General features: G+C 42.2%; 1 protein-coding gene, 1 non-coding gene and 1 pseudogene across 2 annotated transcripts; 1 reads left to right on the top strand and 2 right to left on the bottom strand.

Annotated features, from left to right (window-relative positions):
• The first annotated feature begins 735 nt into the window (after nucleotides 1-735).
• Nucleotides 736-2,306, top strand: LOC123082870 (uncharacterized). The gene is made up of 2 exons (XM_044505094.1): nucleotides 736-1,507; nucleotides 1,603-2,306. The coding sequence occupies exon 1, from the start codon at nucleotides 778-780 to the stop codon at nucleotides 1,504-1,506; it is 729 nt and encodes a 242-aa protein (XP_044361029.1). The 5' UTR covers nucleotides 736-777; the 3' UTR covers nucleotide 1,507; nucleotides 1,603-2,306.
• Nucleotides 2,307-6,633: 4,327 nt separating this feature from the next.
• Nucleotides 6,634-6,706, bottom strand: TRNAA-AGC (transfer RNA alanine (anticodon AGC)). Its single transcript has one exon. It is a non-coding gene; the product is annotated as a tRNA-Ala (tRNA).
• Nucleotides 6,707-10,276: 3,570 nt separating this feature from the next.
• Nucleotides 10,277-21,135, bottom strand: LOC123084182 (MEIOTIC F-BOX protein MOF-like; annotated as a pseudogene).
• Nucleotides 21,136-23,543: the final 2,408 nt, after the last annotated feature.

The following is a 23,543-nucleotide window of genomic DNA, read 5'->3' as shown; positions in this document are numbered from 1 at the left end:
ATCAGAGCTCCAAAATGCTTTTGTAAGTAACATTTTCAGAGCATCGATTTTGTTTTTTTACCACATCTTCCATCAATGTGATTTCGCGATGAAATTTTACGTGCACAACAAACATTTGTATAAGTATGGCACAAAAAAATTCAGAATTTTTTGACATTTTTTTGAATTTTTTTTATTTTACTGTTCACACCAGGAGCATTTGCTCCTGGGTGTAAAAACTCCACGTCCTCAATATGAGAGCTAATCACATACCCCCTTCGTTCTGTAATAGTATAAGGTGTATTAGGTTTTTGAAATGTCAAACATGTGCATGATTGACCAAGTGTTTGTGAAAACATGTCAATATCTACAATATCAATTTTCTATCATAAAAAATATTTTCATATTTTTTCTATTAGGTATTGTAGATGTTGATATTTTATTCTGCAATCTTGATCAAACATAGGAATATTTGACTTTCACAAAAATTGATGCGCCTTATATTCTAGTACAAGAGAGGGAGTAATATATGTGCTTTATTAATGTATTATATTAATTACATGGATATATTAGGAAGGATACGAGAAAATCTCATATATTATGTAGATATGCAAATCTTATATATTTCTTACCTAATATATACATGCAATTGATACTGCATACCAACACACGAGTACTATATATAGACAACTGCGTGTGGACTAGTGATGTGGTTAGGCCTGACATGGTTAACAGGTAGGTAGAATAGCCTTTTCCCCTATCATCCAGATCCAGATCCAGATCTAGCTCCCCACAACGATGGCAGATCTCGCCACGATGGTGCCGGACTACGTGCTCGCGGGCGTCCTCCGCCTCCTCGCACCACGCGGCCTTGCCGCTTCCCGCTGCGTCTGCAAGGCATGGCGCCGCGTCATCGACGACCGCAGACTGCTGCGGTCGGACCTCCTCCCGCGCTCGCTTGGTGGCATCTTCCTCAACTACCTGGACCTATGGTTCACGCAGTTGCTCTCCCGCCCCACGACGGGCACCGCAATCTCTGGCCGGCTGGACTACACGGTGCCCGGCGAGCCTGACCTCATGCCCCCCATCCACGTCCGAGATCACTGCAATGGCCTTCTCTTGCTCCACCACTGCGTGGTCAACCCTGCCACACAGCAGTGGGCGCCCCTGCCACCTGCCCCGGACCTGCCACAACCCCCACCTCCGGGCATGATCTCCTTTGCGCGCGAGCACCTCGTGTTTGACCCCACTCTGTCGCCCAACTATTTTGAAGTGCTCATAGTGCCCGATGTCCCTTCCAAGAACAACGACGACTGTGAGGAGGAAGCTGAATGGCCGCCATCCACATTGATCCTACCTATGTTTTCATCAAAGTCTGAATCTTGGGAGGAAGGACATTTGGTCGGGAAGGGGCGGCTGCAGGGACGTTGCCTGGCATGGATGGGTCACTGCGAATTTTTTTCAAACATCAGTCTGCCTACTGGCGAGGAGCACTCTATATATGTTGCTCTGATTGGTTTGTTATGAGGTAACACCTTATATAGACATGGTTCATTCATTCTGGTTCTGCCTTTGAGCACCATGGTATACGATTGTTTAATTATCCTACTATTATTATTGCAGAATATCACTGTCAAACAGTACGTTCCGAGCAATTGAATTGCCCACAGAAGATGCAGAATTTTATCTAGGAAAATCAGTCAATGGGATATAGTGTGCATCGTTATTTCAGGGGTTCCATCTTCAGGTTTGGTTCCTAAACGACCCATGTCTTCATGGTCAGACAGAGTGGGTGTTGAAGCATGACAGAGATATCTTCTCCATCCTTCCAAATCTGAACTACGACAAACAACGTGACGGACCTTGGATCTTACAAGAATTTCGCTATTGGGCAAATAAAGATGCTGCTGATGATTCTCCCATTGTGTACAACAGCGAAGCAACAGTGGAACAGAAATTTGTGTGGGATTGTGACAATGATAATGTTCTCAAACCTGGTGGTAGGATCAACGATTGTTGTATCATTTTCCTTGGATTTCATCCTTACAAAGAGGTTGTCTTCTTGAGTGATAAATTCGACAGAGTGCTTGCCTATAACTGGAGTAGCTCAAAGCTTCAAGATTTGGGCAAGGTTTTCTCGAAATTCTATACTGACCCAGAATCCGATTTCTACCATCGATATGTACAAGAGTCTTTCCCATACACCCCCTGCTGGTTGGGAGAACTCCCTGAAAAAGTAAATTTAGAAGCTCACTAGAAGATTGGAACATGTTTTCTTGCAAGCTATTTGTGTACAAAGATTGTTCCTTAAAAAACTAAATTTTAGACATTTCCGGTTTCCTTATTTTCCTTGCTGTCGAGTCGCTCCTGAATTGCCTTGCTGCATCGACCATGGTCGAGAGAGCTATTGCTTTACTAGCTGCAACAATTCAGATGCTCACGAACCTGCTGGTATCTTGAGGCATGTATTCTTTTTTTTGTGAGAGTTGACACAAATCGCAGAGGTTTGGGTTTGCTCGTCTTGTGCTGAAGTCTGTGTTTGCAAGTTGTGTGGCTTGTGACTGTTAACTAATTAAACTATAAATAACAGTCAGTACACCTGTCCTTGAAAGAATTCTACTATGGGTTTTTTTTGTACAAAGAGGCTTTTGGCTTCCCTGGTTTGGCATGTACGAATATGAACATCTACTGCTAGGAAATTTTTGAGCTAGATCATTGAGTAGGGCATGTGGCTTGTTATTGTTCCTGTGTAATATACTTTTCATGTATGCTGATTTGAAATTCGGAATTTCAACTAGGTTGATCAGTGGGTGGAACTCTATTCCATTCAATGCATATGGAGTTATAATGTTATTACCATGAGCAATAGCATCACAGTTTTAATGTCCGGTCTTGTGCACACATTTTCCCTTGCTAGAAGCGACACTTGAGTGTGTTCAACAATGCATATCACATACATGATTGGGAGGAAAGCCTCTCCAAGCATGCACAAATTAAAAGGCCAACGATAGGTGCTGGCGCGCCGGCCCAAATTTGGGCCGGTCGCAGCGCAACCACCCGATGTGTGGGTTCTGTTGTGACGGTGGATGAAATAATGGAGAGATTTGAGGAGCTGGAGCTTGACTTCCCTACAGGTGAAGGGGACATTCATCTGCGAGCTGCTTTAAGAAATACCTGTCTATGGAGGAAGGAGTACATCAAGCTTCCAAACTGGACGCCTCCTCCTCCTCCTCCGGCGAGTCAGGGCACTCCGCCTCCTCCTCCTCCGGCGCGTGAGGGCACTCTGCCTTCTCCGCCTCCTCCGGCGCGCCGGAGCACTGCCTCCTCCGGCGTGTCTGCGGACTCCACCGCGTCAGCAACGACGGAAGATAGATGCTGCCGCTCTGGCGGCTAGCAGTACAAGCAGAGACGGGAAGCAATTCAAATACGGTCCATGTCTCAAGACTCCGGAAAAGTTACCATATGAGAGGACTGACAAGGAAACTGATGACATCGTGCCAGCCAAAGTGGAGGACCATTTTGCATGGAAACCTCCACCTCCGAAGGAAACAGTTGATCTGGTGAAAGCAAAGCGCACTCTGGATGCCCTGAAGTGACCATCATCGCATCCGCCGGATTCCAACTATGTCCGCTGTATTAAAAAGACATATGAATATGCCTGGCGGTCGGGAAGTACTTCCAGTGATGCAAGATTAGCACAATGAAGAAGTCGGAAAACAATTCCCCAGCTCGGCGAATAGGCGAAGCAATCGTGCCCCCGCTCAAGGTGTCTAGCGATATCGTCTCTAATAATCCGGGGCTATTGCCCGGTACCGATCCTGGTGATTACCTGAGCGATGATGTAGAGTTTGAAACGTTATAGGTAGTAGAGATCTTCAGATACGAGTACGGGAAGCCTCTCGTCAAACCTTATCATTCTCCTCTAACAACGATGATGCGAAGATTGCATGAATGGTACATGGATAACTGCAAGAAGTCTGGAAAGGACGGTATGATGGTGAGAATTAAAGATGAGTACGGCCTCATTGGAGTTGAGTTGCTGCCTGTTGAATTTGTGGAGTTATTTCAGTTATTCAATCAAGACGTCGTCGACAAACAACTCAAGACTTGCTACTGTCTGTAAGTATTACCTATGTAATTAAGTCTCCATAGCTTAGCTCTTTCAATTCATGTATATATAATTATCCTCAGTATATTATGCAGATTTAAGATCATCGGATGTAAAAAAGGACAAATCAATGACATTGGGTTCATTAACCCAAATACCATAAATGAATGGTCGGTTAAAAAGGGAGTCAAAGATATTGAGGACAACTTGCTACAATCGTTATTTCGACATCAAAACAAAGCTAAAATACTCTTTCCTTACAACTTCAAGTGAGTGTTACTGTCTTGTGCATATTCGGTTTCGCTTGCTTGAGGTTATAGTAATGTATCATGAGTTATGCATGCGCAGCTTCCACTTTATTCTGCTAGAGATTAAGCTTGACCGGGGAATAGTAACTGTCTTAGACTCGAGACGTAGAGATCCCTAGGATTATGCGAACATGACTGCAATGCTCCAGAAGTAAGTTCAATCGATCATTATCGCACCATATCGGCAACTTTTGTTCATTTGCTGATATCAAGTAATCATTTCCTTTGCCTGACAGGGTTTGGAAAAAGTTCATCGGAATGGTTCCGGGTCTGCAGAGGGAGCTGCGATTTACACACCCCAAAGCAAGTAGTACTAGATAGTTCCGCGCATCTCTCATTGATTCTAATTTCATCAATACAATTTATCATGCTTGATTACCAGTTTGATTGAATTTTATTTCTCATAAAGTGCTTGTGGCAGGAAGACGGAAATAATTTATGTGGATACTATGTTTGCGAGTTCATCTTCAACTCGACCTCTCAGCGGGGCTACTCTGACGAACAATATGAAGTACGTAAACTATATTCATAATTTTATTTTATTACCATCAATTGTGTTGAGTTTCATTCATATATATGTATTGACCCCCTTCTTTAAATTAGTTGTGGCAGATGCGGGATGAACTCCTACCACATGATCGCATACGAGCAATTCTAGAGGAATTGACAGGATCTTTCTTGACCACGTCATACATAAAGACGGAGAATGTCATGTGGAAGTTGACATGGATTTTAGATGTTAGGCATGGTAAGTATATTGTATATACATAGTAGCGTCGGATAGATATATACGAAAACTTGTTGGTCGACCAATCTCGGAGAAAGAGAGGTCACTTCTCTATACGTATATGTTCATGATGATCTTCTGTAATTAATGGTTCCTTCATTTTCTTACTAGCTATGGTGTCGAGTTCTTTCTATACGTACAGTAGCTAGCATCGACCAAGCATGGAGAAAGAGAGGTCACTTCTCTCTATTAGCTAGCTAACATAATATGATCAAACTCCTAAATTAACCCTCCAAAACCCCTACCCCCCCTAAAAAACAAAAACCCCAGCGCATGCGAGGTGCTGACGCATGGCTGCCTTTTGGTCCCGGTTGGTGTTACCAACCGGGACTAAAGGTCCTCCTACCTGGACGCCCCGCAGCAGCCATGTGGAGCCCCTTCCATCCCGGTTCGTAAACAAACCGGGACTAAAGGTTTTGGGCTTTAGTCTCGACCCTTTAGTCCCGGTTCAAGAACTGGGACTAAAGGCTCTCTGGAACCGGGACTGATGCCTTGTTTTCTACTAGTGATATAATTCTATTGTATAAATGGATGGATGTAGTAACACATGTCTCATGGTTTGAATAAAGGGCTTAGGAGTAAAGTTATGGCCAAATGACACATATATTTATGAAAAGACTTATCATTCTATTGTCAAAATGGATGGTGCGGCAACGCGCGCCGGCAATGATCTAGGGGAGTTTATTGATCTCCTTTTTGCTGCCATCTCCATTTAGCTAGAAAAACGATCTTGTATTATGGGTCGGACGGAGTACATGTTATTCTCTGAGCATATGGAAGCTCCCATCTACTCCAACTGGATCTGGAAATCCAAGTGTCTTGGCTTTCATTTGGCTGTTGCATTTGCGAGATTAATTGACTCAATAAATTTGGTTGGGTGTAGGGGAGAACGTATAGATGAGTTTTTTTTTTTCATTCTGTAATGATGTGACTGTGCCTCCTAGTCTTGTTTTGCTCTTCTCCCTTTTTTCTACAAAGAGGCCGGTAAAAAAATCATGGCCTTTTTTTGTGAGGAAAATGATGGTAACAGTTTGCTTTTGGCTAGTGATTATTATCGCACTGCTTTGGTTCGCAGCACAAATTGTGTGTATGTTTTTATGAGATTTGGAGTTACAAAAGTAAAGCCAAGATATCTTTCAACCAAAAAGAAAACTAAGTGAAGGTTGTGTTTTTCTTTACAGTATTTTCAGATCTGCAAAGAAAAAAAGACAAGAATTTGGAGAATTGGAGTTACCAAAGTAAAGCCACGATCTCTCCGAACCAAAAAAAAAGGAGTAAAGTCATTACATTTAAATCTGAAGAGGAAGACCAATTATGTCATGTCAGCAATTGTACTCTCTGAGCTATAGATTCTTTAGACTATTTTTCGTATATGCAAACTTTAAGACGAAAAAAAGGCTACAGATTCTTTAGAGTATTTTTCGGATATGTAAAGTTTAAGACGAAAAAAATGGAGAAGTGGGGTATCGATCCCCATACCTCTCGCATGCTAAGCGAGCGCTCTACCATCTGAGCTACATCCCCTTCTTGTTAGACAAACAACTAACACCTTATTGATTGTAGCCAAATCTACACTCCCTGATTGCATGATTCCAGTAGCAATGAAACGACTCAAACAGAAGCATAAACACTGAGGAAAGAAGGCGACTTAAATCGATTTTTATTGCCAGTGTAGTTTTCCAGCCAGCCAACGTTTATTCTTGCTTGTACTGGCCACCATGATGATGTGTGTAGGCAAAAGATGTACTCGATGCGATTAGGTGGTCCACATATGGACGGGATAGTGTCCGTCAATATATGTTATATACGCACGCGTACGTACGCCTGCAATAGATCGATTCACGTTACGTGCGCAATAGCGATTTAACCTAGCTCGTAGCCGTCGACGCGGACCGATGAATGGCAGCGGCGGCGCACAGAGCACGCCATCCACGTCGGTGGAGTGGTCCGATCTCCCCGGTGATCTCCTCGACCTGATCTGCAGCAAGGTCACCCTGCTGCTCCATCGCGTCCGCTTCGCCGCCGTATGCAGGTCGTGGCGAGCCGCTGCCATTGCAGCGAGGCAGGCGGCGCCGCCCGCCTTACCCTGGCTCGTCTTCCCCAGCAATGACTGCAAGACAAAGCCTGTATACTGCCCCGAGGACGGCGGGGTCCTGCGGATCCCTCTGGTGAACGAGGCCCTCCTCAACAAGTGGTTCGTGGGAGCTCACGACGGGGGCTGGGTCGCAGCGCTAGGGGACAACATGCAGCTTGCGATCGTGAACATCTTTTCCGGTGTTGAGGTATCGCTCCCTACCAAGGACCTGAGCACCGTCTTCTCAAGCCAGGACAACTCAATCTCGAAGGTTATCTTTTCGCAGTCCCCAACCTCAACCGACTGCATCATTGCCGTTATCACCTGGCGACGCGACATCGCACTCTGTAAGATTGGTTGTTCGGACAGCGGGTGGAGGAAAAAGCGGTTTTACCAACATCTAATGGTTGACATCATATTCTACAGTGGACACCTCTACGGCCTTACCAACTCCGAGGATCTGGTCAGCTTCGAGATAGGTGCGAACAAAGATGGAGGGCCGGTGATTACCGACATTCCACGCTTGTTGCATGTCCTAAATAGTAGCGTCCCTATTGGGTTCCCGAACTACATCATTGAGTTGCACAACAAATTGGCGATGGTGGTGAATATTCTTCCGGGCGGTAGCCGTGAGCCTTTCTTCAAGGTGTTTGAGATTGTTGACGATTTGACGACAATGTACACTCACAAGTGGAAGGAGGTGAAAAGCCTGGGTGATTACGCCTTGTTTTTAGGGAAAAGGTGGTCCAAGGTGATGTACGTGCCGTCTGCTAGGCGCGGCGAGGTGCAGAGAAGCTGCATCTACGCCGATGATATGACGTACTTGACAAGTTTGGATGGCCATGGCTATCATATGCAAGAAGAAAACAATAACAATGCCACACAGATGATCAAATCAGCAGGATCATATGTAGGTGCCCGTTCTTATCCATGTGGCACGTGGATTCTCCCTCCGAATTTCTAGGAGCACAAGAATAGTCAAGAGTTACAGCTTCAACTTTATTCCGAGTGTGTACATTATGTAAAGTCACATTTACTATATACTTCCTCCGTATGAAAATATAAGACGTTTTTTGACACGATGTATGAAGTTACAGACGTGATGCCTTGTTAAAACAGTGGCTGCCCATATGTAGTATCGCTAGAATATTGTGTCGTGAAGTAACAAAAAAATGAATTATTTTTTCTTTTATCTATGTTGATTTGATCCCTCTAGCTATGTGTTTTGAAAATGTGTTTTCTAATCTTAATTTTACTATATTCTAGGACCCACATGCCATCCAATAATAATTGCAAAGCGCCCAATTTATTGGGTAGTGGACGATTTAGTCAATCATATGACCTTTTTCACAATGTAAGCATCCAACCATGGATGAAATGGTCGAAGCACGATCTCAGGGCCTTGTCAAGCTTTGCGGCAGAATTCTGCATCAACTTCGCTCCCCCGGGATCTCCATGGATTGCAGCTGCGCGCCACGGGCACATGGCCCATGGCAGCACCTGACCGTCTCACATGCCAGCCTCCTTTGCACAACGAGTGCCATACACACAGATAGCCAGCCAGCATAATCGATAAACTTGCTTCCTATCGCAAATGTTTCTTTGCTTGTCCAGTTTTCAGCACTCCTCGTGAGCATGCCTCGCGCCATCGGTTTGGAGTTCAAAAACGTACTACAAAACTGTATTCTAAATTCGAGTCGGTCATCACTTAGACCTAAGCTAGGTCACAAGACTTCACGTCCACTCGTGCGCTAAGGTGTGGTAGGCATGTCTACTGTTATATAGTTTTCTTAAATCACACGCATTTGACAATAACATTGTTATCCAATATAATAGTTATGGTTCGTATCACAATTTTTTGGGATGCTCTGAATACGAGTACATAATCAAAAATAAATTCTAATGTTTTGCGAGCAAAGGGCTCTCTATCAAGTGCCGAAGTAATAGTCAACACTAACAGTCTTCCAGTAATGCATCCAATTTAGCAAAATAGGTGTGTCATGTGTTGTTTCCATCAAGCGCCCAAGTAAAAAGATCGAGATTTGCCAGGGTTCTTTCCAGAAACATGGGAATGCACAAAGCTAGCACAAATGCTTAACAAGAATCCTAAAGTGATCCGGATCAAACAGGCAAGGCAAGGCAGGCTGCAAATGTTTAAATTTTCATGAAAGAATAAATAAACAAATAGAATATGTCAACAAATCTCATAATCAGGGAGAGCACGATCTGCATGAAAATGGTAAAATGAATATCGAAGAAGCTTTTCAGGATAACCATCCCCACAGCATACTTGATTAAACAAGTTCTTCCTCAAATGGAAGGTACAAATCGAAAGGAGGGTAATAATGTAAGATCCAGCAAAGTAAAAGGAAAATGTGCATCTAAACAACTACTCCCCCTGTTTCTAAATATAAGCCTGTTTTAGAGATTTCAATACGGACTACATACAGATGTATAGACGTATTTTAGTGTGCAGATTCACTCATTTTGCTCCGTATGTAGTCAACATTGGAATCTCTAAAAGTCTTACATTAGGAATGGAGGGAGTAGAAGAAACTGGAACTGATTACTTAAGCAGTGCTTACTAAACATTCCAGGATGAAAGGAACAGGATGGTGGACGCCCCATTATTTAGTAATCTGGTCAGACATGGCTAGTTCAGAACTGCGGCTCATTTTCAGTTTTCTGTGTAGGTTTGCAAAACATCGAACAAACAAATTGGCAAATTAACACCTCTTGTTTCAGTTTTCCAAACATCCAGATCTTACCACGGAGATAGAAAAAATGGATCACAGCATAACAGAACAAGTTATGTGCCCAAGCCAAAATATAATCGCTAATAGAGCACTAACCAGTCTAAGAACTGAATAAAATAAGCATGATCCTAAAGTATAATCGGATAAAACCAAGTCCCTCCATGAACTGGGCGGTCTAATTAAGTTGATAAGCTAAATTCTGCGGATTGCACCCCATCAGATATGATGCATACACAACAAAGAAGATGGCAACACAGCTACAGCCTATCCGCCATCAACCAGATCTTCTAGCCCTTCCTGGTATAGAAACTGAATCCTGTACAGAAATGGAAGGATAATGTAAGTGTCTATTGCATCTGCAGAAGTAAAAAGAAAACTCAGTTATTTGACACTGAAGATGAAGATACTGGAACAGAATTCGAAAGTATGAAGGACATTCACTGCAATTGCAACTTATCTTAACATGAATCCAGGGACAAACTTCATTACATTTGATCCAGCCATTTCTAGCTGATAATAATCTAAAGACGAAATTGTAACCGGGATACAAGAACTTGGCTAGTGGGAACAGATTGGTACAAGAACATAAAAAACATTCACCATCGAACAGGAACTTGGTTTTCGTGTTGATCTATGGTACAAATCATTCCTGTGATGACACATTGCACTGTTCTTTTTACAAGGAAAACCTCTATTATATTTTCCTGCATCTGTAGCCCTCTCCTCTTTTCCCCTAGTCCACAGAGGTATCGTACTCGGCACTGACGCGGAGCACCATCGTCAAAGTGCTGGACGGGAAACGCAACAACGACATCCGCATGGGGTCCTCTGAATTAGGGAGGGGGTGGGGTAGGGTCAGCTGGCGTCGGTATTGCAAGCTCGTCCACGATGGATCACCCAGCCGGCATTGTGGCCTAGACGCAACCTACGCCGTGGAGCTCGCCGTTCACCAATGCGGGAACGACAAAGCCTTCTCTGAGGTTCCCCCAGTGCTCCAATTTGCGTACCTTACATGCGCTGCTTGGCACAACTGCGGGAATCGAGCTACCACCCATCAGAACCGACTGTCGGTCGCTCGGATCAAGCCCAGGTTGATCCTATTGAGCTACCACCGTCAGAATCGAGTTCCTCATCCCAATACCCGCATCGGTTTCACCCGGCGGTGACTGGCCTTAACCCCCACCTTGCCAGGGCTGGGGCTTTGCCATTCACGAGTATGGCTCCAGAGCACCTCGGTCGTTTTCTAAGAGGTGTCATGCCATTTCAGAGTGTAGGACGCGTGCGAAGCGTGGTTCACCTTGGTTCCGCCGAGGGTGATATAGTCGTAGTGCGGCGTCACCAAGGCCGCGGAGCCAAGAAGACGTCCGCTTCGATGAAGCACCACCAGCACCTCGACGATCCTATGCCAGTGTGAGGAGGTCACTCTCAGGGAAATTCGTCAAACAGTTGGTGGGCGCAACGAGATCAACATGGTGCTCCGTAGCCATAGCCAGGTGAAGGAGAGGGAGGGGCAACCCGATGCGCCATAAGAAGTCGTGGCGGGAGGAAGCGGGCGGGGCACCGCTGTGCCGTGGTCGGCCATGGCCATTGTCCACCTGTATATCGTCTCACTGATGCGGGCAAGGTGCCCCTAAAGATTATGTTGTCGCCGCTGCACCACACCACTACGGAGGGTGCCGCTGTCATAATCGACTGTACGAAGCTATATGGGTATGTACACTATCTAATCCATTCGCCGCTAGCCGGAAACGCAAACAACTCGCTCGCGCTAATTAGATAGCAGATACGCTAGGCCACGTCGTGGGAAGCCGGAGGAGGCGCTGTCCTAATAGAACGGCTGGGTGCCGACACGTTCGTCCTCAGCAGCGACATGCCGAAAAGATGTATACACAACATCCTCAACACGGCGTCCACCAGAGTGTCGTTGCACCTGTACCTGGTGCTCCTCAAACCCCACGGTAAGATGATCCTGCTCGGCATCTCCACAAGCCCCACGACCAGCTACGGAAATTATTTCGCGATATCTCTCTATTGCAGGGAGTTTCCGTAAAAAACCAGCAGCCTGTCATCCCATGTGTCGTCCCAGGATCGCTTTGTACCTTGGATGAACACAAAAGCCAAGTTGTTGTACTCACGATGAACGTTTCGTAGTTTTTGTACCAATCTGCTCCCACCTGCCAACTTCTTGTATCTAGGGTGAAATTACTTCTAATTTAAAACACGAACAACTAGCTAACACTAGTAGAAAAAGGCCCATTTGCAAATTTCTTAATTATTTTACAATTTAATCTCTAATCACCACCACTCATCACTGCTCCTCTAATCTCTAATCACCCTTCATCATTCCAAATCATCTAACTTCTCGGCCGGTCACCCATCCTCTCCCTACTCCAGCCTGAGTACGCTTATCTTCCGGGTTCTATTCCCCCTCGTTTCCAAGTCTGCACTTGTTGTTTTCCTGGCAATAGTAAGATGTCAATCCTATTAACCCTCGGGAGTTTAGCTTGAGTATGAAGTCAGACGTTTCACTGTTTGAGTTTGAAACAATTATTCCAAAAAACAATAATTATTTAGTAATACTAATATTTCTTGAATAAGTAGTTTGACCATAGTTTGACCACATTTTGATCAGATTTGACCAAAATTCAAAATACTAAAATAATTATTTAGTCACACTAATATTCTTGAATAATTACTAGCACATTTGCCCGTGCGTTGCAACTGGTGAAAAATATATACAGCTGAGGTGTTCAAAGTAAACTGAACCTAAAAGGGATTCTTAGAATCAAGAATAATATAATCATGAGTTGTACTGCTTCTGGATAAACAAATTTAACCTTTTCTTGATGTGAGTCACATAGTTAATTGTTTGACCAGATGAAAGAGACATCACCACCATGAAGAAAAGAAATATTTTAGATGTAACTCACATCTAGTTCCACCTACACATGCATCTATAAGGCCAAGGAATTATTTGGCAAGCTTAATGTAACATGCTTCCATCGGTGGTCTCCAATATACTACTACTACAAATATTTTTATTTTGTTCTTTGATGTCCTACACAAAAAATTCTCTCAAACCTTTGCTGACATATATTTACAGAACTCCAAGGAAATACTTAAGAAATACAAAATTCAGTCAGAAATGACATCAAAATCAGATACAGTGAAAGAACAATTTTGTAGGCAGCTTCAGTAATTATTGAATTGCGTCATAGCCAAATATTGCATCGGTGAAAACATAGCCAATTAGATAGTTCAAGTGGATGTATTAACAGCACTTTATAGGCTAATTTACCGAGTAGATGGATTAAACAAACCATAATGCTTACAAATAGCTGCATGTGGGTGTAGCTGTACTGCTGTACCACACTACGGCATCAAGGGAAGATAGATAGAATAGATATTGGCTCTCCGGGCGGTCGGCAAGAATACTTATGCGATGTCTACGCCATGTCATTCTTTTTTTTGGACATTGATTCCGTAGGCAGAGGCGCAGAGCCTAGAAGAAGGCACCCGACCGACGCGATCGCACATTGCGGTGCGATCATTGCGCTGCTGATCGCTTTAACCTGTGCCGTAGACGGCTGGGGAGGAGTAGCTCATATGGGGTGGAGGAGCAACGATGGGGCGGCGGAGCAGTGGCTCTGGTCGGGGCAAGAAGATCGGGACGGGGTCCGTGGTGCTAGACTGCTAGTCGGGCGGCCTGATCGATCTCTTTAGGCGGCACGACACAGCCGCCAGAATCGATACCGGACGACGGCAATCGAGCAGCGAAGCCCAGTCCTCCAAGTCCGGATCTCTCGGGTGGAAGCGAGACGCCGCCGCCTCCTATCCCGCCAGTGGACGCTGCGGTCTCCATTGGTGCCACCGGCCGCTCGCGTTAATCATATTGTCCCAGGTTTCAATTTGAGGCGTGAACAAGCATCCTGGTACTCTTGCGACTGAATTACAGAAGAGCTGAGAGATATTGGAACCCATGTGCAGACGTGCAGCGCCTTTTTCTTTCCCCAAATCACAATAGCTCTTGCATCTCTATACATCGAGGAACACCTCCGACGCAGATAACTCGTCTCGTTCCCATCCCTGTAGCTGTCGCGACAAGGACCGATGCGGAGCTCAACCGCTCAGCGTGCCGGCCCCTCCGTAGGGCCAGCGCTGGCAACGGCCGGGCACTTTTTGCACGAATCACCGGAGCACATCCTCTTCCTCCGCAACGCGGGCACTTCCGGCTCCTCGTTCCAGGATCGATCTCTAACGGCGGAAGTCAGGCGGCGAAACCATAGAATGATGCATATTCTTTGTCTCGTGGCCGGACGTTATTAGGGAAAGATTTGGGCATTTCCGCTATAGGCATCCGCGCAAATGGGCGCACACCTCTCCCCCCTTCATGCGTCTTCTTTGTGCCGGCCCATCGTCTCTTCTTTTTCTGCTGTAAATCACAAAAACACAAACGCGTCGGGCGAAAATCAAACCCACGACCTCCTCTTCGATCGCACCAAACACAAACCACCCAACCACTACTAGCTCATGTGTTCAAAAAATATTCTTTACTCTTTTCTTCCATGCTTTTTTTTTTCGTTTTTCTACTATATTCAGAAGGGTTTTGTTTGATTTTTTTTCTTCTTTTGTTCATTTCAACGAACTATTTAACAAATTGATAAACTTTTCCAAAATCGATGAACTTTTTTCAAAATCGAAGAACTATGTTCACAAATTAGATGAACATTTTTTAAAATTGGATGAACTTTTTTCCAGAATTGATGAACTTTTTTTTAAAATTTGATGCACTTCTTTCGAGTTCGGTGAACTTTTTCCAAATTTGATGAACTCTTTTCTAAATTTGATGAACTATTTTCCAAAATCGGTGAACTTTTTTCAAATTTGATGAACTCTTTTCGAAAATTGATGAACATTTTTTGAATTTCGATGAACTGTTTTCAGATTTAATGAAATTATTTTCAATTTCGATGAACTTATTTTCAAATTGATGGTATTTTTTAAAAAAATCGATGAACTTTTCCCAAAATCGATGAACCTTTTTTAAAAATTTGATGAACTATTTTTGAAATCCATGAACTTTTTTAAAAAGCTCATAAATTAATAAATTTTTGAAATCGGTGAACTTTTTAAAATGTGAACAATCATTGAGAACATGAACAAAATTTTATATATGACGAGCGATTTTCAAATATACACTGAACATTTTTTCGGTGTATGATGAACAATTTTTAACTACACAGCGAACATTTTTGTGATATACATTGAAATAATTTAAAACATATTATACATTTTTTTGATATAAGATGAACAAATTTTATACATTGAATATTTTTGTAATACAAACTGAACAATTTTCAACTACACATTGAACAATTTTGTGATATGCGCTGAAAAACCATTTAAATACCCATTGAACATATTTTGATGTACACTGAACATTTTTGTTAAATTCGTGAACTTTTTTTGAAGTTTGTGTATTTTTTTCAAAACCAATGAATTTTTTTTCAAACTTGGTGAACTTTCTTCAGAATCGATGAACTTTTTTCAAAATTGATGAATGTTTTTTTCAAATTCGATGAACTTTTTGCAGAACTGATGAATTTTTTTCAAATTCGATGAACTTTTCTACAAAAGAAGGATGAACTGTTTTCCTAATTTGATGAACTTTTTCAAATTGATGAACTTTTCTTACAAATTCAATGAGCTTTTTGAAAATCGATGAACTTTTTTCTAATTCACTCAACTTTTATTAAACATCAATGAACTGTTTTTTTAATTTTGTTATGTTTTTTCAAAATTTTATGAAGTCTTTTTCATAAAAAAATCAACCTTTTCAAATTGTTTGCAAATAATTCGCAAATCTAATAAATAGCACTGATGCATTGGTTCATAAACATTTCGCGTTCTTTGTAGTCACTAGTCGTCACAAGCCGTAGTGGTTAGCGAAACAGTTATTTTGTTGTAGCCCCAAGTCGTGAGGTCGAGTGACCGTATCTGCACTTTTTTTTCACGAGACGTTTTGTTCTTCTACTGTGCACGATGGGCCGGCCCATGGGGTGCGGCATGCGAGCGCCAGCTGCCTGAACCGGCGCTTAAGGCACCGGTTAGGAGCTGGCGCGCTTTGGATGGGAATCGATCCCGCGACCTCATGGTCTTTCGCCTGATGCACTAACCACCGCAATTACTCGTATTAGTTGACTAAACTGCTGCTTCTTCACCTTTTTTTCTTACAACGATTCCTTTTTCATATTTCTTTTTCCTTTTTATTCGAAACGGTTTTGTTATGTTTTTTGTTCTTTTTCTTTTTTCTTCTTTTTCGGAACGGTTTTATATTTCTTTTGCTAATTTGAAAGAACTATTTTTCAAAATCGGTGAACTTTCTTTCACAATCTATTAACTCTTTTTCAAGATCGATCAACTTTTTTCTAAATCGATGAACTTTTTTCTAAATTGATGAACTCTTTTTCAAAACCAATGAACTCTTTTCACAATCCATGAACTTTTTTTTCAAAATGGATGAACTCTTTTTCAAAATCGATAAACTATTTTTCAAAATTGATGAACTTTTTTCAAAATCAATGAACTTTTTTTCAAAATTGATGAACTCCTTTTCAAAATCGATGAACTGTTTTTCAAAATTGATGATCTTTTTTAAATTCAGTGAACTTATTTCAAAATTGATGAACTCTTTCCCAATTTGATGAACTTTTTTCAATTTTTGTGAACTTTCTTCCAAATTTGATGATTTAAAAAATGGATGTAGGTTTCCAAATCTGTGAACTTTTTTGAAATCTCGATTTTTTTTCTTTTTTTGTGATTTTTTTGTTTTACGTTTTCATCTTTTTTCTAAAGTCAACGGTTGACCAGTCAGTCAACTGGTCAACCGCGACCGTACGAACAGCCCTCGAGGCTCTCGATCGAGCGAGGGACCAGGCGGGGCGAGGTTAGCGAGCGACTGGGCTGGTCGCCACATGGCCCGGTCCATGATTCGGCGGCTGTGAGCGCCAGCTCCCTTAGCTGGCGCCTGAAGCGCCAACTAGGAGCTCCCAAGATTTGCGGGAGCTCCTAACGGGCGCCTTCAGCGCCGGTTCCCGTTCTGGCGCCCACACGCCCGCGAACTGGGCCGGCCCATCTTGCGTCGTGTTCCACTTCTGCTCGTTCGCTCCCCTCGCTCCCTCGTTCATTCTCTCTCGATCGCCTACTTCGCTCCCCTGGATCGGTCAAGTATTGACTTTTGACGAAAAAAAAAACAAAAAAAATTCGTGAATCCAAGAATTTTCATAAAACTTGAAAAGAAAGTCCAGGAACTTATAAAAAAGTTCACGAATTTGAGAAAAAGTTCATCAATAAAGAAAAATCGGTTTTGAACAAATGTTTCGAAAATCGTACGCAAATTTCAAATATTCCTTTTATTTTAAACGTGAACTATGTTTTTCAAAAACTGGACAATTTTCGAAATTTGAATACTTTTTTTGTATTGTGAACAGTTTTTAGAAAGCAAATTTAGAATACACATTGAACATTTTCTTAGTACAGGGTGAACATTATTCAAAGAAACACTGAACATTTTTTAAAATACGCTGAACTTTTTTTGAATACATGCTGAACAAAATTTCTCTGCACGATGAACATTTTTTATACACACTGAACATTTTTTCAATGTATGGTGAACAATATTCAAATACACATAGAACTTTTTTTAAAATACGATGAACTCCTTTTGAATGCATTCTGAACAAAATTTCTATACATGATGAACATTTTTTATACACAATGAACATTTTTATCAATGTATGGTGACTTTTTTTTTCTTCAATACGGTGAACAAAAATTTGGAATTCAGAACTATTTTTGAAACGTGAACAAAATTTGGAATTTCGAAAAACATTTTCTGAAAAGTCAAACGAATTTTGAAAAATCTGAACATATTTTGGATATTGAAAATAGTTCATCCAATTCGAAAATAGTTCATCCAATTTCAAAAAGTTCACTGGTTTTCAAAAAAAGTTCATTGAATTTGAAAAAAATTTAATCAATTTTGGAAAAAGTTCATGGAATTTGGTGAAAAAAGTTCGTCGATTTTGCAAAAGAAGGAAAAAACCGAACAAAATCGTTCATAGGAAAAAAAAGAAACAATATAGAAACAAAAGGATGAAAAGTCTCTGAGAAAACACCAATGCTAAGGTGGCGGACTGGCTATGGCAGAACGCTTGTACTCTGGAGGACTCCAGTTCGAATCTTGCGTTTTAGAAACAGCAAAAAAGAAGAAAGAATGGGCCGGCCCAGTGCGGCGGGAGGGTGTGCGCCCGAATGCATAAATAACTAAAACGGGCGCTTAAGGCGCCGTTTAGGAATTGCCAAGATTTGCAGTTGCCCATCTGGACACTGTGTACAATAGAGAGACGGGCCAAGGACCAACTGGATCGCAGCCCAGCTAAGCGACCAAGAAAGAACATAGCAAGAGACAAAATTTAGTACCACCTCGAATATGTTTTAAATTCAAGCTAAAAGCGTAAAATCATGGAGTCAGTCTATGCTTTATTATTAGGGAAAGATTTAGTACCACTAATACTTCTAGAATAAGTAGTTTGACCATAGTTTGACCAGATTTAACCAAAATTCAGAAAAAAAAAACAGAAATTTGAGCATAACTTTTTTTCCTTCTAGAATTTGAGAATTCTAAAAATTTGCAAACAGGCCTACGGTTCGTGCCTCAAACCGGGACTAAAGATTAACCGGGACTAAAGGTCTAATCTTTAGTCCCGGTTTGAGATACGAACCAGGACTAAAGGGCATTGCACCCTTTAGTCCCGGTTTGAGATACGAACCAGGACTAAAGGGCATCGCACCCTTTAGTCCCGGTTCGTGTCTCAAACCGAGACTAAAGGGCTCATTTGAACCGGGACTAATGCCTTTGGCCGCACGAACCGGGACCAATGCCCCCATGGGTACCGGTTCGTGACTAAACCGGGACTAATGGGTGTATCTGGCCCGAACGAAAGCCCTGTTTTCTACTAGTGTAAATTGCTCCCTGCGGAAAATGTGAAATAAGGAATCCTGACATACAATATTAAACATGTTATGAACAGACGTTTATATTTCAACAAAATGTTATGTAAACTGTAAATAGTTCCAAGAAACAAAGCAAGGAATCATAAGCAAATTGGGAGCTGAATAATTTAGCCCATAAGGGCAAAGAGCTGCTTATGTCTAACAACCCAATAACAATTGCAATGCATTAGCACCGACTGTTCAAAAACAGAATGAGTCAAAATATAGTTTATTGGCTTACAAAACACATTTAAGTGACTGTTCAAAGCTTAGTAACATGTTTAATGTATCGCTACCATGAATGAATCAATACATACATTTGTGACAGTGCCCACAAGGCCAGAACTAGTCAACAGGTCCACACGTTGTGTTACACTTATTATTTCTGCAACACAGTTTAACTTAAACACCCTTTGGAAACAAAATGGATTACATTGGTTTTACTTTTTTGCCACTGATCAGATATGGTCGAGAATTTTGAAGACGTGAACAATTCAATATTACCACAAACAGTTCCTACATAATTCGGGATTCCCTTCTTTACTGCTTGCTCTATTAGTTTCTTTCTCATATATGAAAACTTATTCAGAATATAGAAAGCATGCACGGGGTCACTAGTGAGCTTACGTATGTTAAACGCGGAGAGAAACTCCAAAACCTTGAGAATTCTGTCGTCCACCACAATGCACTTGACTTCAACTATTTTAAGGTGCTCTGATATTGCAGATGATCTCTCAATTGAGCTGTAGCTTCCTTTGATTACCACCTTACAACCTGGTTCCTATGGCAGGTAGAAACATTTAACCAAGATGAATGATTAATTTTGAGAGCGCAGCCATTGTCCATTAAGAAGATTTATACCCAAGAAAAGATTTGAAGAGCGAGCTTCTCCAGAACTGGTGAGTTTTTCAGAATGCAAGCTAGTGGATTCAGGTCAGGAGCATCGCACCAGTACTCATCGAGTAATAATGTTTTTAACTTGCTAAATGTAGAGCAATGCTTCAAATCTCTTGAGAAGATGAACTGTAGCATAAATACAAAAGTAAATGATCAAATAATCCTTACTGAGAATGCGGGATCATAATCTAAGGTCCCTCAATGGTGATAATGCATACGTAAACAATGCAGATAGTGCAACACAAATGAGGGATGGCATAAAGGAGTAAAGAAGATGAGTGTCATACCTTTGGAAATGTAGACCTCAACGCAAGATGTTTAGCACTAGAAATACCATCCAAAAGCACACTATTGCGAATAGAAAGACAATTCTTACATGCATTGTTATTAACTCCACACAAAACACCAGAGTCATAATTCAAACAGACATCATAGTTAAAGTCATAACAATACACAGATGCAGTCTCTAGCATCGGCATGTTTCCAAGTAAAGGGGTTGGACGTTGACATGCATCTAATGTAAGAGAAACAACACTTGGAGTAGAAATACGAACCCGGGAATCTGGGTCAGCTGTACTGCAAGCTCTGATGGTCAAATGCTTCACGGAACAGGACGATATCCTATTGGCACAGATGCGGCAATCTAGCAGCATGAGATCTTCTAATGCTGGACAGCTAGCAAAATCAATCAAGGTCTTCTATAGGGCTACACCGGTAAGGTGCAATGTCTTGAGATGCCGGGACACAAGAGGCAGATCATCTAGGTAGAGATGCCCAAGAAAGATATACAAGGTGAGTGCACGAACTTTGCACATCATAGCAAAGCGGATCCATAGGTTCACATAGGGTTGGTCTTCTTGTGAGAACTCATCGAATGCGATCTTGACGGTGTCTAGGTCAGTGCGCTCATGCAGGAGCAGTAGATGGTCCACGAACTTGTGGAGATCCTTGACATACATAGGATCTTCAGGGTGAGAGTCACCGATGCATAGGGGGTCTATGGTGGACCTCCAGAGGTGGCGCCAGCGCGAGGCGAACACGCACGTCTGCACGGCCTCCCATGCTGGCAGGAAGGAGAGCAAGTGGTGGAGCACCTGGTCGGGAACATCGCTTATCTGGTGGGCGCTGCCGCTCACCGGCAGTGCGCTCCCGTCCTTTTCCCCGGCAGGCATTCTGTTGAACATGTGAGGCAAAGAGACGGTCAGACGACTCGAGAGGGTGGAAAGAGAGGGGATGAGCCCAATGGATACCTCGCCGAGGCCTTCGACTAGCCGCCGGCAAGCCCTCTCGTAGCGAGTAGCCGCCGCCGGAGGTAGCAGGGACTTTTTTTCTTACAAAAAAGGTAACCGGGAAATGGGGAGGAGTATTCGGCACACTCCCTCGCTGTGATGATATAGTGCCTGCTTTACCCTAAAAAGAAGATACTTCTGCTTTTGGGCTGGGCTCAACAACAAAACGCCTAATAATAGTTGGGTTGTGATGTCGACTTTTCTCATACACATTGTACATATTTGTATACATTGGATATATTTTTCAATACACATTTCACATTTTTTAACTGCATTATTAACATTTTTCCAAACAAATTGAAAACATTTTTTTATTTCTACATTTTTCCATATGCATTGTGCATTTTTCATACTACGTCAACATTTGTTCAATATACACTTAACATTTTTCAAAAAACTATAGAAAAGTTATACTCCCTCCGTTCCACAATGTAGTGCGCCTGTGCTTTCCGAGATCCAAGTTTGACCGTAAATATAACCAACAAGACCGACTGCGGCGGGAGAAAAAATTATATCACTAAATTCATATCGAAAATACAAATTCAGTGGTATAATTTTTGCTCCCGCCGCACTCGGTCTTATTGGTTAAATTTACGGTCAAACTTGAATCCCAGGAAGCACGGGCGCACTACATTGTGGAATGGAGGGAGTAGTATTTTTTTTATTTCTACTTTTTTCCATGCGCATTGTACATTTGTTTTATATATTTTTTGTACACAGTTAAAAAAATTAATGCAGGATTAACATTTATCAAAAAAGTCGAAAACATATTGTACTTTTTGATTTCTACTTTTTCCCATACACATTGTACAAATTTTAGTAAATTTTTGTTATACTTTGAAAACATTTTTTATATACACACTTAACTCTTTCTTAACATAAGATTCACATTTGTCAACTCTTGTATATAAGCTAATACTTATAATAGACCATACTGTTGATGTTCAAATTGAAATTTTTCAGAAGAAGTTAGCTTGGTACCCAACTTTCTCATGGGGTAGCGAGAAACCCTGATACCGGATGATATCTAAATTTTCCGCCCAATACCCAAAATCCTGATGGCAGCATAGTGCGGCCCCACGTGGTTGGGAAAAGTTCCAATCAGCTGTGGCTGTGCAACAGGAGTAGGCGAGGTCATGCAACGATGAATTTCCAAGTTGCTCTCAACCTAAACTCTGAGAGAACAGCCCTAACGGTCGGGTCAACTTAATACTGCACCTTAAAACATACTATGATGTACTGTAAAAATGCCTCTTAACCCTCTCGTGTGCCCTTTGCCACTTCTACTACTTACACGCCACCTCACCTTCAACTACGACGAAATAATAGCTTACAACGGAGACCTAACCATCTTGCTACATTGGAGAAATGACCAATGATGGTGCCATGTTCAGTGTAGAAAATGTTGTGGACATTGCCATAGCGTTTTACATCCCGTGAGGGTTTGGTCATTTTCACTCAGCATGACCAGATGGTAGGCGTGGGCCCCCATACCGATCCTGGCTAGGCAGGTTACTGAGCCCATGGGCCGATGGCTCCCTTGTCCTTGTTTTCATATTTATTACGCTCGTGGTAGATGGATCTAAATCCTGAGAGTTGGGGCTGCGATAAACTCACAAATCTCGGCCATGAGCTCACACAGAGTGCTTAGAAGAAGTGAAAGAAAGAAACAGAGCAGCCCAAACCAAAGGTTACACTCAGCCTAACTCAGAACAACAATGCCTAAGAAAAAGATTCATCATGCTGAGCTGCACCCAACCATTTCCCCACGCCTCTCACACTCAATGCCATGAGTTTCTATTTGGCTCGCATGCAATGGCAAGGTCGGAACCATGGCAGTCAACGTGATTTGTTTCTCTTCGGTTCCTCTCTTTAATTTTGGAACTATTGTAGGTGGCCGTCTTGCAGTATCGGGTCTTCTCCATGCCACTACATCTATCTTTTATGACATGGTTTGACTAGGTGCACATGTAGGCAGTTCCACACGTTCTTATACTCCCTCCGTCCCAAAATAAGTGTCTCAACTTTGTACTAACTTTGTTGAGACACTTAATTTGGGACGGAGGGAGTATCTTGCTGGCCCCATAATAATCATGTACTAAATAATGCCTACAACTATTTGTTACGCCTTTAAGGGAGCATGTGGTTCTTATCTAGGACCACTTCTATTTTTCTCTCCTAGTTTTTTGGAGCTCAAATTTATGAAGCTTCGGTTTTAGGTATTTATCATGGTGTTACAAAGCTTAATTAAGCTGCTAGTGCTTTTGTGTGCTTGTCAGATGAAAATAATA

The sequence above is a fragment of the Triticum aestivum genome, chromosome 4A (assembly GCF_018294505.1).
Source record: "Triticum aestivum cultivar Chinese Spring chromosome 4A, IWGSC CS RefSeq v2.1, whole genome shotgun sequence".
NCBI classification, from domain to species: domain Eukaryota; kingdom Viridiplantae; phylum Streptophyta; class Magnoliopsida; order Poales; family Poaceae; genus Triticum; species Triticum aestivum.
Note: the sequence above shows the minus strand (reverse complement) of the source record. Positions and strands in the feature narration are given on the sequence as shown.